The following is a 14928-nucleotide window of genomic DNA, read 5'->3' as shown; positions in this document are numbered from 1 at the left end:
CTGGGGTTAATGTTTTCATCTTGTGTCTATTGAGTCACTGGGAATTTTTGTTAGTGACTGTAATAGAACTGATGCTTTATTTAGTATTATGTATTTTTGTAGCGCTGTATGGTAAAACCAAGTAAATGTTGTTGTTGCCCCTTTGCTGAGTGGTAGCAGATTGGAGGATTTGCAGAGGGTCAGTTCTCCACTCTGGGAGCCTTCTAATATAATTTATTTATATTCAAAAAGTGCAAGTCCTGTTTATCTTGAACAAAGGTGGCCAAAGCTATACACAGCCACCTTAGGTGAGTCCCCCTGTTGACTAGAAACAGTTCCTCTCTTGCCCTTGCTCTCTGCCAACTTGTGGACATTAAATATAATCAAACTTGATGGTGGTTCCCAAAGACTGTTTTACTTGCACAGTTTCCCAAATGAATGTTCACGTAAGGTTGCTGTAGGCAGCCATCCTGGGGTTCCTGGGCTTAACCTTTTCCAAGGTCAGGTTTATACTGATTATTTACATCAGTAATTAAATAACATGCATTTCATTACTGCTATTGCCATTACAATACTATAAAAGGAAATTAAGCATCATTTGGTGTCAGAGGGCATGGAAAAACAACCATTCCATCTGGACAGGAGTCATGTTATATCTTCTGCCTGCTAATACCCTGACACATAGGGAAATCTCACACCTGTGTTGTCTGGAGAATGATGCAACCTGTTTTTGCTGGACATTGACAAAATAGCTTTGAGCCTGGAGAAGTAGTATTTTCTTTTTAGAATGTTTGTGTTTGACCAAATAAGTTATTGATAAAAGGACTTAGAGAAAAAAGAAAATTATTTCCTGTGAGTACATCCTTGGAATCTCAGAGAGGAGTTATGAGGGCTGTTTTATGATACTATATTTTAATTATTTTTTGCAAATAATTATTAATTAATAATCCCAAAGAACTTAATGTCTAAATATAATAGCATGTTGATTTACCAGTACATACATAGATATAATTAATAAGTAACAAGATACACAATAAATTTAAACTGATATGCTGGCCAATTCAGTTGACCTTTCAGTCAGTCAATTATGAACACTGAGATTTGAAAAATAAAACTTACCTAATGTGAACTCTATACTTGTGTCCATTATCCACTCTAATAGTGGTATTGATGCTTCTAACTTCTGCTGCCCCATCACATACAAATTGGTACTACAAAAGAAAACATGTTACACAATATATCATAATTACATATTTGGAAACTTGAAATTGAAAGTGGTAAATGTTTAAATAAAAAACGAAAGAAAACTCTGTGCATCCAGAAAAATTCACATTACGTTTAGAGGTCCAGATGAAGAAATGTAACTGCTGCATTAAAAACTATTATATCATTCTTCCAAGTCTATGTGCATTTTTTAAACTCTGTATATTGTATTTTCACACACAGTTTATGGCCCTGATTTTCAGAGGAACTAACCACTCACAATTCCAGCTGAAGTTAATATTGGCTGCAGATGATCTTTACTTGCAAGTCTGTAGCCCCTTCTTACTTTCAGACTTGCACAGTAGCATATGAGTTGGAACATTTAGGAGCACCATACACTTTCCTAAGCTAACCAGCACTTGATTTCATGGTTTGTGTACTTGTAATCATCACTGTACTGTATACATGAAACCATTGTACATTGGGTTTTAAATCTACATTTAATTGAACAGTTTTGTCAATGACTAAAAGTGAATTGAAATAGTTTTAACATGGCACACTGAGACATTTGGTAACCACACCGTGAAAGTTATTAATATCAAAGCTTTTGAATACATTTTTGTTAATTAAGTCTTTTTGAAACTACTACTTGTCTAAAAATACACAAATGTCTATTTTTTTCTGCATCGGTAATTTACAGTAAGAAAAACTAACTTTGTCTTAATGTTATCAAAATTTGCTAAACCTTGTGTAACTCCTTGCCCCATGTCAACCTATTGGATAAGTATTCAGTCACTGAAACGTCACTATTTTACACCTAAGCTTTCCACCTTCCAATACAAAACCATAATGTTAAAATCTTCTCTTGTATGTGGGTGTGTGTTTAATTCAGACTAGCCTCCACATCTGAGGACAGCTTTGTTTTTTACATCTATTCCTAATATTCAAGATTCCCCTCAGAGCAGTACAATTAGGGTAACTTATGCATAGAAATTTATGATAGTAATGAGGGATGTGCAGGAGGTTAAAGGGCACTAGACCTTTAAATATTCTTCTAAAATATCTTATAATTGTGCTTACCAGACTCTTTACTAAAACAATCTTGACAAAACATTATTGAATATTTTGACACGAATAAATTGTACTGCAGTATAAATTTCACTATTTCAAATTTATAAATAAATTTAATCATATTTCTTTTGTCCTGATATACCAAACATTAACTAGTTTGATATGATACTGTGGAATTCTGCATGAGTATCTCAAGCTTAAGTGAACAGGTCCTGATCAGGACTACAAGTGAATGAGTTGTTTTCTCTATTTGCAAGTTCTTCTCTAAAGTCAATAAAACAACTTCACTGATTCATTCCCCATGCACTACTAATCACTTCATTGAGGTTGCATAAGGTGCAAAATGTGGTCCCACATACAAAAGGTAAGGTTAGTGCCTTCATTTCAATAAGTCCAAGAGGATACATCTATTTTTTCTTCTTGTCTCTATATAAAAAAACTTCCACGGCTTTTTAGATGAAAGACAAACACCTTGAACTCCACCAGCTCTGAAGTAGATTCAAATTATTCTGCCTATTTTACCTATTAATGTGTGCATTTTGTTAGGGAGGATTTTACTATGATTTCCATATCATTTTCCTTTTCTATCAGCATCAATATTAGTTTCATCTGTCATGATGATCACAGGCAGCAGAATTCTGAAAAATCACAATTTAAGCAACTATTTCACTTGAAATACTGGGAAATCCCCAAGATGCTAAACAGTATACACACAGCTGGAAGCTGAATAAACATTAGTTATTACAAACGCTCACAATGTTTTATTTTTTCTAAAAGAAAAAAAATGATACTCTACCTGTAAGGTACCGTGTTTGATGAAGAGTTGAATAAATAAATGTCCCATTGTTGCTGGGCTCTGTTCAATGTACAGAAGGAGTCCTTGGCAACTATAGGTCTGAAATTCTAGATGGATGTTGTTTTGTGGTTTCAACTGCAAACCTTGAAATTCCAGATAAGAATCTCCATGGTATTGAGCATAGTTGAAATCTATGAATGCAGATAGACAGAAAATCAAATGTAAAAAGATTTTTTTCCTCACCTGCTCATTGTTTTCTGTGCTAACACTTGTATAGATGAGGGGCATTCCTCTTCATCTATTACCAGACAGCTTTTACTTGGGAGACAGATTCAATACCAAAATATTCATCCTTTTCTCTGCTCCCAAAAGACTACCCAGCAGAGAACTTCTAAAGCTGTAAATAAGTATTTAAGCTTTTTTGTATTAAATTGCCTCAACCAAGTCCTGCACCATGAGAACAGTGAGCTGGGAAGGTGACTTCCATAGTGTTACCAGCCCTTGGAAAACAACTATGAAGAAAGAAAAATATATTTTGTGAAATCCTGGCTTCAATTAAGTTAATGGCAATTTTGCCATTGATTTAAATGGGGCCAAGATTTCACTTATTGTTTCCTCATGGTATGGCTTCCAGGAATGAAAACATGTACTATTAACTCTAGATGATGAAAAGGCAGAAATGAAGGAAGGCAGGACTGTGAAGAAAAAATATGAATCATACCCTGGGTTGAGGAATCTTTCCCTAAGGGCAACCCTGAGGATTGTCCTCAAAACTTGTCATCCAAATGCCACATCAGCTGGTTAGAGTCAGGCAGCAGTGTTTGGTGACACTATGGATGGATTGCCAGATTGCTGTTCTATAAAGAAGTGGTTACTGTTCTAGTGGTGTGATCCTAAAGTTAGACAAAGCATGAAAGGCTATTTGAAAAATAAAAAAGTTTGGATGCAGAACAGAATATAACAGAAAAGAACACATCTAGAAGTATTTATCGGGACCTTCATAAAGGACAAAGAGTGAGTGAGACTGTCAACATTTTAGTATGGGACATGGTGCACCAACTAAGGTATCAGCAAATTTGTGTCCAAGGCAAAGGAAATAACTTGGGAGCCCAATGGGAGAAGAGCAAAAGGAGGAGGGACTGACCATGAACATTCTGTTTCATGATTAGATTTTACATGTCTAATTAACTGATTAATGAGGACAAACACCTATTATCTTCAATAGTGTCACTACAGCCTGGGCCTTTACAGTGTTTACACTGTAAAAAACAAAAGGGGTGTGTGTGAATTATTTAAAGTATGTGCACTAATCTGAGTGAGGGACTTTGATTCCTTCCCCTCTGATTTACATACTTACAAACACTGGTTTTAACATGCCGATCATTTTTTGGTCATGCACATATACCAAGGAGTTGGTCTGCATGAAAGTCAGGGCAGGGCACACAAAAACACAAGCATACTTTTTGAAAATATGGTCCTTGATTTCCCAATGTTTATACCATGATAATGTTAATTTAAAATTCTACAGGGCTAAAAGTAGGACAGCCTGCGACCAGTACACAGAATTGCTTATAAACAAGTCCAATTTTGCTTTCTCTGCTCCTTTTCGTGCAGTGATTTTTTCCCCTTAGCACAATTACAGTATTTTATGGTTTGCTCAAGCAGAAATACATTCTCCCCTTACTTGAAAAACAACATAGAGTGACAATAATTTATGCCTTATCAAATAAAAAGTTGAGAGGTCATTTAAAGAAAGGGTAATGACAACTCACCTGTTTTGTTTAAAAAAAAATCAATGCAGTAGCTCAAACCTAAATTTCAGCTCTCAGTTTGGTACATATAAAAAAGAATACATAACAGATCATATTTTGTTTGGCTGATTTTAACTTAGTCATTGAGGGTATGATGTTGACATTTGAATGGCTTTTGAAGGTCACAGGTCCTATTTCATTTTTTTTTAAAGCTAAAAGATTCAGCCCACTTTGTTTCTAATATCAAATTCCACGGCAGAGTTTTACCCATAGATGTTTGATTTCTGGGACATAATGTAAAAAGTATACTGGGGCAAGTTATGTACAGTTACTATTGACCTTCCTGCAGCGTAACTCCTTGTTTAAGTACAAACGACAATTCTGCCTTTTCAGGACTTTTCAGAAAGGACTGCACATTGTCAGATTCAGTCACTGTGTTCAAATTCTGAATGTAGATCTTATTAATATATCCCAAGAACATTCAAAAAGAAAATACCACATAGTAAATTAGTGTATACACATATTTACTTTTAATACAAGAAACTAAACATTTTTAAGCAGCCTTAAACTTTGCCAAACCCATGAATTCAAAAAATTATCAGACCATAAAAAGAAAAGTAAATCATGAGTGGCTTGAAAATCATGAAGCATTTATGGTTTTAAATTCACACTTCTTTTTGGTTTCATTTTCTGAACTTTGATCTTCAGAGGAATCACCCTTTTCATGTGTGTGAATTTCAGGAAACTGAACCTGAAATTTACAAAAAAATTCACACACAAATTGGGGAACCTCCTCCTTTTTACTTCAAATTGGTGCCCCAACAACATAATCTCATCCTTCCCCTGGAATATCCTCTGATCCCTCTCCCAATATTTATCCCTTGTTCAATTCCCTGGATGTCCCTTTCTCCAATGGACACTACCTCCTGATTGGTCCCGTACCCTTCCCCAAATATTTGCCCCGCTCAGCTTCCTCCAAAGCACACTATCTAGTGCTTAGCTCCTCCTCTCAGAACACTGCCTCCCCTGCTCAGCTATGCCACCCACACTCCCTAGATACTTCCTTTTGACCAACACCTTTTCTTCTCCCTATATAGGAACACAGCAGCAGTGGGGGTTGTTAGAGGACAGTGAAGATGGGCTGGAGCTCACTCCCAGCAGGCTAGACATGGGTGCTGGTGGGCACAGGTTTCTGAATCCCAATTTGAGCTTTGACTGGCTGATGTTCTGGACTGAGGGTACACTGAAACATTCAGATTGTCCTGTAGTGGTGATTCCCACACGGCCTTCAAAAACTTACCAAACATGCTCATTAACTACTGCCGCGCTATTTTCTGAGTGAGGGAAGATTCCTTCTCTGGTCACTTGTAGTTCTAACCCCTGCTCTGCGGCCACACACAGGATTCCAATACATCACTTTGTCTACCCTACTTCTGCACTCCTTTTATTACTGCTGCAGTATTCAAGCATTCTTTTTCAGAGCTATCTTTTTTTTTCCTTTTTGAAATATGGAATTGCAGACTAAATTAGATACTTGACTGTGTACAATGGACACAGCTTTCATATATATGAGGAGGAGGTATGCATTGTACACTAAGAAGTTACATACTTGTTCTGAAGTCCAGAAGGAGGTGAGAGTCTGGCTAGTAGAAAGTCTCTGGATGATGATAAAAATGGGGAAAAACAGGGGCGATGTCATGGTAGGGGTCTACTATAGACTGATAAATAAGGAAGAGAACCCGAATGATGCATTCTACAGCAAATAACAGAAATACCCAAAGCACAAGACCTGCTAGTAATAGGGAACTTTAACTTCTCAGATAGCAGTTGAAAGGAAATATGGCAAAACACAAAAGGTCCAATAGATTTGTGGAACATGTTGGGGATAGCTTCTTCTCTCAGAAGGTGTAAGTAACTGGGTGGTGGTGGGGAGCCATTTATAGATTTGATTTTAACGGGGAGGAATTGGTTGCAAATGTAAAGTTACAATGGGTGAAAGTGATCATGAAATGATAGTTCATGATTTTAAGGAAAGGAAGACATGAGAGCAGCGGAATAAGGACAATGAACTTCAAAAAAGCAGATTTAACAAACTTAGGGAACTGGCAGTATTAAGAGACCAATGTGGCTCCATCACGAGCTCTTTAATTACCTTAATTAAAAAAAAATCAGACATAAAAGTGGAAATGGACAAATTGCTATGGATGAGTACAAAAGAATTGCAAAAGCATGTGGGGACAAAATCAGGCAGGCTAAGCCCCAACATGAGTTACAAGAAGAAGGGACATAAAAGGCAAGAAGAAGAGGTTCTATAAATAAACTGGGAACAAGAAAAAGATTAAGGAAAATGCAGATCCACTACTTAGTAGGGAAGGAGAGTTAATAATAGATGGATCCAGGAAAGCTGAGCTGTTTAATATCTATTTTGCTTAAATCTTCACTAAAATGGTTAATTGTGACCATATGCTTTAACACAATTAAGATTAACACCTAGGGGAAAGGGACACAAGCCAGGATAGGGAAAGTACAGTTAAAAGAATATTTAGATGAATTATTCAAGGTGTTCAAGTCTGCAAGGCCTAATGAAATCCACCCTACAATATTTAAGGAACTAGATGAAGCAATGTCTGAACCATTAGTGATTATCTTCAAGAACAAATGGAGGATGGATGCCTAACTTAAAAGGATGAACAAAAAGGATCCATGGAAATTATGAACCATTCAACCTAACTTTGGTACCTGGAAAGATACTGGAACAAACTGATTAATCAATTTGTAAGCATCTAAAGGATAACAGAGTGATAAGTATTAGCCAGTATAGATCTGTCGAGAACAAACCAAGCCAAGCCAACCTGATTTTCTTCTTTGATAGGATTACTGAACTAGTGAAGAAGGGCAAAGCAGTAGATATGATATATTTTTATTTTAGTGACAGAGTACTATAGGCCATTCTCATATATGAATTAGGAAGATGTGGTTTAAATAAAATTTCTCTCAAGTGGGTTTGCGACTGCTGAAAGACCTTACTAAAAGAATAGTTATCAATGTTTTGCTGTCACACTGGAGGGACAAATCTAGTAGAGTCTTATTCAATATTTTCATTTATGACTTGAATGACAGAGTGGAGAGTACACCTACAAAATCTGCAGATGACACCAAGCTGGAAGAGCTAATGACACCAAGCACTTTGGAGGACCGGATTAGAATTCAAAACAATCTTGACAAATCATAGAATTGGTCTGAAATCAATAAGATTAAATTAATGAAGACAATGAAAAAATACTAAACTTAGAAAGGAAAAATCATTTGCAGAAATACAAAATAGGAGATAACTGGCTAGGGAATAGTACTTCTGAATAGGATCTGGGGGTTATAATGGATAACAAATTGAATATGAATCAACAATGTGATGCCATTGTAAAAAAGGCAAATGTCATTTTGGGGTGTATTAAGAGGAGTGTCATATGTAATACATGGGAAATAATTGTTCAGCTCTGCTACTTGGCACAGATGAGATCCCAGCTGGAGGACAGTGTATAGTTTTGGGCACCACACTTTAAGAAAAATGTGCACAAAATGGAGTGACTCCAGAGGACAGTAACAAAAATTATAAGAGGTTTGGAAAAATGATCTATGAGAAAAAGTGGAAAGAATTGTGCATCTTTATTCTAGAAAAGAGAAGTTGAGGGAGGACATGATAACAGTCCACATATATGTAAAAAGTTGTTATAAAGAGGACGGTGATCTATTGTTCCTCATGTCCACTGAAGGTAGTATAAGAAGTAATCAGCTTCATCTGCAGCTAGAGAGATTTAGATTAGATAGTAAGAAAACCTTTTCAGTTATAAACATAGTTAAGTACTGGAATAGGTTACCAATGGAGGTTGTGGAATCGTCATCATTGGCGAGTTTTAAGTATAACTAAACAAATGTCTGTCAGGGATGGCTATACATATTTGGTCCTGCCTCAGTGCAGGAGATGGACTCAATGTCTTCTCAAGGTCCCTTCCAGCCCTATATTTTTATGATCCTATCTACAGGATTGTAAAGAGGTCTTACTAACTAGCTGTGCTTTTAAAAAGAAGTAAGCACCTTTCAAACAGATTTCATAACCATTTATCCTGTGTTGACATACATTCAAACAAAAGCACAGATGCTTTAAGAACGAATACATTATTAAAGGATTTAATCATGAAACATATGAACAATGAATTCCTTATTTCAACATTTTCATTTTCTTTTGCTAGTTAAAGGCAGGAAACTTTTGTTGGTTGGTTGGTTAATAAAAGCATATAGATAGTGGCCACCGAAATAGCACTAAACAGAATTTAACAGCACATTTTAAATGTTAAGAAATGTGGTGGTGTTTATTTGAACAGATTACAAACGTAAACAGGAAAGATCCATTTGTTTCAACCAGACTGACAAAAAAAGGTGAAATGAAAATCTTTCAGTACCATGGAAACCTACCTTATGTTGCTGTTGTTTAAAGAAAGAAAAAAAGAAATGAAGTGGATATTGTGATTGATAAAATTTGCAGATGACACAAAGATTGGGGGAGTGGCAAACAATGAAGAGGGCAGGTGATTGATAGAGTAATCTGGACCGCTTGGTAAACTGGGCACAAGCACCCAATATGCATTTTGGTATGGCAAAATGTAAGGTCATACATCTAGGAACAAAAAATTCAGGCTATATTGGAGACTATTCTGGAAAGCAACAAGTCCAGAATAGACTTGGAGGTTGGGAAAATAATCAGCTGAACATGAGCTACCAGTGCAACACTGTGCCCCAAAGGCTAATGTGATCCTTGAATGTATAAACAGGGGGACATCAAGTAGCTGAAAGGGTGTAATACCTTTGTCTCTGGCACTGATACAAGCCTTCTGGCATACTGTGTCTAGTTCCAGTCATACTTTAAGAATGATATTGGAAATTGGAGCGGGTTCAGAAAAGAGCCACAAGAAGGATAAAAGAAATGGAAAACATGCCTTATAATGAAAGATTCATGGAGTTTCATCAATTTATCTTATCAAAGAGAAGGTTAAGGGATGACTTGATTACAGAATAAAATTATTTAGATGTGGAACATAATTTGATAGGGGAATCATTTATCAAGCCAATAAAGGTATAACAAGATCCAATGGTTGGTAGATGAAGCTAGACAAATTAAGATGCAAAATAAGACGCTTCAAAAAACAAACAAACAAAAAAAACCAGTGAGGGTAGTTAACCACTGGAACAACTTACTATGAGTTGTGGAGGATTCGTTACTGGACATTTTAAAATAAAGATTGGATTTTTTTTTTCTAAATGATATGCTCTAGTTCGAACAGGAATTTATTCAAGGAAGGACTGTGGCCTGTGTTATAAAAGACGTTAGACTAGATGATCACAATGTTTTATTCTGGTCTTATAATCTATGTTTTTTAAAACATCTACCCATATTGTTATTGGTTAAAAACTGAATAACCTCACAAGAAGGATGAGATAAAATATTTAATAAATCACTTTTGATTTTAATTGTTTCATCCTCCTAGCTTTAAACTGAAACATACTATTTGTTTTTAAATTAATGGAGTTCAGCATTTGATCTTTTACGTGCTTAATTGCCATTGAGATCACTTATTGGACTGGATTGTCTCCACTTCTCCCACTGTAAATCAATGTATAGTAACTGTACTGAAGTTAATGGAGTTAGACTGGTATAAATTAGAAGGAAAAGAAGCCCCTAAACAAGTTTTGCATGCAAAAAGTTGTAGAGCTCTTTAGAATAGGGAAATTCTTTTTATTCCACAATTGTACAATGACTAGCACAATGGGGTCCAGGTCATGACTAGGGCTCCTAGGTGCTACAAGAATAAATAAATAAATAAATAAAATAATGATTGGGGTCCTGATTTAGAGTAACTGGTGCAAATCTGCTCTCAGTTATATGTTTATTTCAATGGGAGTTACAGCTACATACCTGGGTGCACAATCAGGCCCAGAAGTGTGATGACTTATACCTCATGCAATCCCACTGAAAACAAAGGGGTTGCACAAATTGTAAATTAATGTTGATTTTACCCCTGATGGCATATGTTGGTTTGGGAAGAGATGTTCATTGTTTGACCACTAAATCTCTCTATGGAGAAAAGGCATTTCAACAGTGACAGAACTGTTGCTACTGTGCTACAAAACAGTAACAACCAGCAGTCAGTCAATCAAATAAACCTCTAATATGCTTTAATAGGATTCACAGCACTTATTTTCTATGAACGTTCCTATACTTGGGGTTTTTTGTTCACAAGAATGGTGGAAGAAAGTAGAAGTTTGACAAATACTCTTGTAAATGCATTTGTACTGAATGTTCATACTCACTGTGGTATGTAGCCCATCACTTAAGACAATTGATTGGAGGATAGTTATAATGACACCAATTTTTTAAAAAAGGCTCCAGAGGCAATACCAGCAATTACAGCCCGGTAAGCCTAGCTTCAGCATCAGGCAAATAGGTTTAAATGATAGTAAAGATCAGAATTATCAGACACATGGATGAACACAGGATGTTGAGGGAAGCGTCAACATGGCTTTTGTAAAAGGGAAATAATTCCTCACCAAGTTATTAGAATTCTTTGAGAGGGTCAAACAAACATGTGGACAAGGGTAATCCAGTTAGTACAGTGTACTTGAACTTTCAGAAAGACTTTGAAAAGGTCTCTCACCAAAGGCTCTTATGAAAAGTAAGCAGTCATGGGATAGGAGGGAAGGTCCTCTCATTGATCAGTAACTGGTTAAAAGACAGAAAACAAAGGGTAGGAATAAATGGTCAGGTTTTAGAATGGAGAGCGGTAAACAGCAGAACCCCCCAGGGATATATACTGGGACCATTATTATTCAGTATATTCATAAATGATCTGGAAAAAGAGGTAAACAGTGAGGAGGCAAAGTTTGCAGATGATACAAAATTACTCAAGATAGTTAAAACCAAAAAGACTGCAAAGAATTACAAAGGGGTCTCACAAAACCGGGTGACTGGGCAACAAAATGGCAAATGAAATTCAATAGTGATAAATGCAAAGTAATTCACATTGGAAAACATAATCGCAACTATACATGCACAATGGTGGGGATCTAAATTAGCTGTAACCATCCAAGAAAGATATATTGGATTCATTGTGGATAATTTTCTGAAAACATCTGCTCAATGTATAGCGGTAGGCAAAAACGCTAACAGAATGTTAGGAACCATTAGGAGATATATAATAAGACAGAAAATATCAACATCTCACTATATTAATCCATGATAAAACCACACCTTGAATACTTGTCACCCCATCTCAAAAAGGATATGTTAGAAATGTAAAAGTTACAGAGAAGAGTAACAAACATGATTAGGAGTATAGAATAGCTTCTCTATGAGGAGAGATTAAAAAGACTGGGACTATTCATCTTAGAAATGAGATGCCTAAGGTGGTAGTATGATAGTGGTCTATAAAATCATGAATGGTGTGGAGGAAGTGAGTAAGGAAGTGTTATTTACCCCTTCATGTAACACAAGAACCAGAAGTCAGCCAATTAAATTAATAAACAGCAGGTTTAAAACAAAGAAAAGGGAGTACTTTTTCACACAACACACAGTCAACCTGTGGAACGCATTACCAGGGAATGTTGTGAAGGCCAAAAGCATAATTGAATTTTTAAAAAAACCCAATTAGATAAGTACATGGAGAACAGGTCTATCAATAGCTATTAGCCAAGATGGTCTAGGATGCAAGGTCATGCTCTTGGTGTCCATAGGCCTCTGAATGCCAGATGCTGGGACTGGATGACAGGGGATGGATCATCATAGAATCATAGAATCATAGAACTTAAGATCAGAAGGGACCATTATGATCATCTAGTCTGACCTCCCGCAAGATGCAGGCCACAAAAGCTGACCCACCCACTCCTGAAATAATTCTCTCCCTTGACTCAGCTGTTGAAGTCCCCAAATCCTGATTTAAAGACTTCAAGTAGCAGATAATCCTCCAGCAAGCGACCCCTGCCCCTTGCTGCGGAGGAAGGCGAAAAACCTCCAGGGCCACTGCCAATCTACCCTGGAGGAAAATTCCTTCCCGACCCCAAATATGGCTATCAGCTGAACCCCGAGCATGTGGGCAAGACTCTCCAGCCAGACACACTCAGGAAAAAGACTTTCAATATCCCAATATTGACCCTCGGTACTAATTACCAGTGGTCGCACGTTATTGACCTATTGACTAAATCACGTTATCCTATCACTTGATGATTTATCTGTTCTGTTCATTCCTTTTGACACATCTGGCATTAACCTCTGTCAGAAAATCAAGGATCGGCAACCCCTGGCACATGGCTCACTAGGGTAAGCACCCTCGCGGGCAAGGTCAGTTTGTTTACCTGCTGCATCCACAGGTTTGGCTGATTGCAGCTCCCACTGGCCGTGGTTTGCCACTCCAGGCCAATGCGGGCTGCAGGAAGCTGCCTGCCAGAGATTGCCGACCCCTGGGCTAGATGGACCATTGGTCTGACTCAATGTGGCCATTCTTATGCTCTTATGTATGTAGCCATCTTTAAATTTCTTTAATTTTTTCCTATTTATAAATGTTTCAGTCATTTAACATGGCACAAATAATGAATAGTACATATAACAAGTAAATGTCACTGAGCAATCCTTAGCTGAAATAGGTTCACAACCATTGTAACACATCTGTAAATATCCCAATCATTTAGAATATTAGCAAACAAAAAAAAGGGCTGAATTCATATAGTGAGATTCACAGCCCTGATCCAGTCCCTATTCCATGTAAAGGGGTGAGAGTAGTGTAAAAGGACTCTAGAAGCCCCAGATCAAGTCAGGAGAGAATTCTTCTGGTGCAGCAATAGTCATTACTTTTATGTCTAGGTCCCCCAGATGGCATTGAAAACCTCAACCATAATGCTCCCCAATCAATTCTCAAATCAAACCCAGTTTCCTACTTTTTGGATGAATTTAATCCCTGCAGGAAAAAAATGTTGAATGAACATTCCCAATTTAATTATAAAGTAGAGTGTGATAGGATAAGCAGAAAATTCCTAATGCACATCTGCTTAAATATCTAAAAAAGGAACACAGAGATTTATCAGAAGCATCAGAGGCAGTTAAAGTCCCAACTCCAGAGAATTTTAAGGGGAATTAGGTGCCTTGCTGTAATTTGTGCCTTTGAAAATCTCCTCTAGAGTGTCGAACATTAATGTTTTATTAAACAATCTATCTATTGCTAACTGCAGTAAATGTCCTACAGCGTATCAGACTTTATGTACATGTCTTAAAATAAGTTCAGTCAAACTCTTAAATGCTGACATTAGTACAAGCCTCATTCAGTTGTAACTCTTCTTTTGTTTAGACCCATGCTTTCACCTTGGTCTTCTTTGCCACTGGAAATTCAGTACTTCCTAGCAAATGCCAACCCCTCATGCTGCCAATATCTACTTAGAGTTTTTTGCTATTTGACCTGAATGCACCTCAACTCCTGCCAAAGAGGCTTATTCCCCACTTGGTAGCAGAAGGGTTGTAGGGGACAACCTTGGTTCGAGTGATCATGAGCTAATTCAGTTCAAACTAGATGGAAGGATAAATACAAAAATATCTGGGACTGGGGTTTTTTATTTCAAAAGGGCTAACTTTAAAGAATTAAGGAAATTAGTTAGGGAAGTGGATTGGACTGAAGAACTTGTGGATCTGAAGGCAGAGGAGGCTTGGAATTACTTCAAGTCAAAGTTGCAGAAATTATAAGAAGCCTGCATCCCAAGAAAGGGGAAAAAATTCATAGGCAGGAGTTGTAGACCAAGCTGGATGAACAAGCATCTCAGAGAGGTGATTAAGAAAAAGCAGAAAGCCTACAAGGAGTGGAAGATGGGAGGGATTAGCAAGGAAAGCTATCTTATTGAAGTCAGAACATGTAGGAATAAAGTGAGAAAGGCCAAAAGCCATGTAGAGTTGGACCTTGCAAAGGGAATTAAAACCAATAGTAAAAGGTTCTATAGCCATATAAATAAGAAGAAAACAAAGAAAGAAGTGGGACCGCTAAACACTGAGGATGGAGTGGAGGTTAAGGATAAGCTAGGCTTGGCCCAATATCTAAACAA

General features: G+C 37.0%; 1 protein-coding gene across 1 annotated transcript in view; it reads right to left on the bottom strand.

Annotated features, from left to right (window-relative positions):
• LOC120401166 (protein eyes shut homolog) overlaps positions 1-8699 on the bottom strand; it is a 57957-nt gene extending 49258 nt beyond the window's left edge. The window contains exons 1-4 of the mRNA XM_039530824.1: positions 8676-8699; positions 5470-5551; positions 3050-3240; positions 1099-1190 (exon numbers count right to left, since the gene is read on the bottom strand). Coding sequence (XP_039386758.1) covers positions 1099-1190; positions 3050-3240; positions 5470-5551; positions 8676-8699 — 389 coding nt within the window. The remainder of the gene's footprint in view (positions 1-1098; positions 1191-3049; positions 3241-5469; positions 5552-8675) is intronic.
• Between the last annotated feature and the right edge of the window lie 6229 nt (positions 8700-14928).

The sequence above is a fragment of the Mauremys reevesii genome, linkage group 3 (assembly GCF_016161935.1).
Source record: "Mauremys reevesii isolate NIE-2019 linkage group 3, ASM1616193v1, whole genome shotgun sequence".
NCBI lineage: Eukaryota > Metazoa > Chordata > Testudines > Geoemydidae > Mauremys > Mauremys reevesii.
This window is presented reverse-complemented; position numbering and strand designations above follow the sequence as displayed.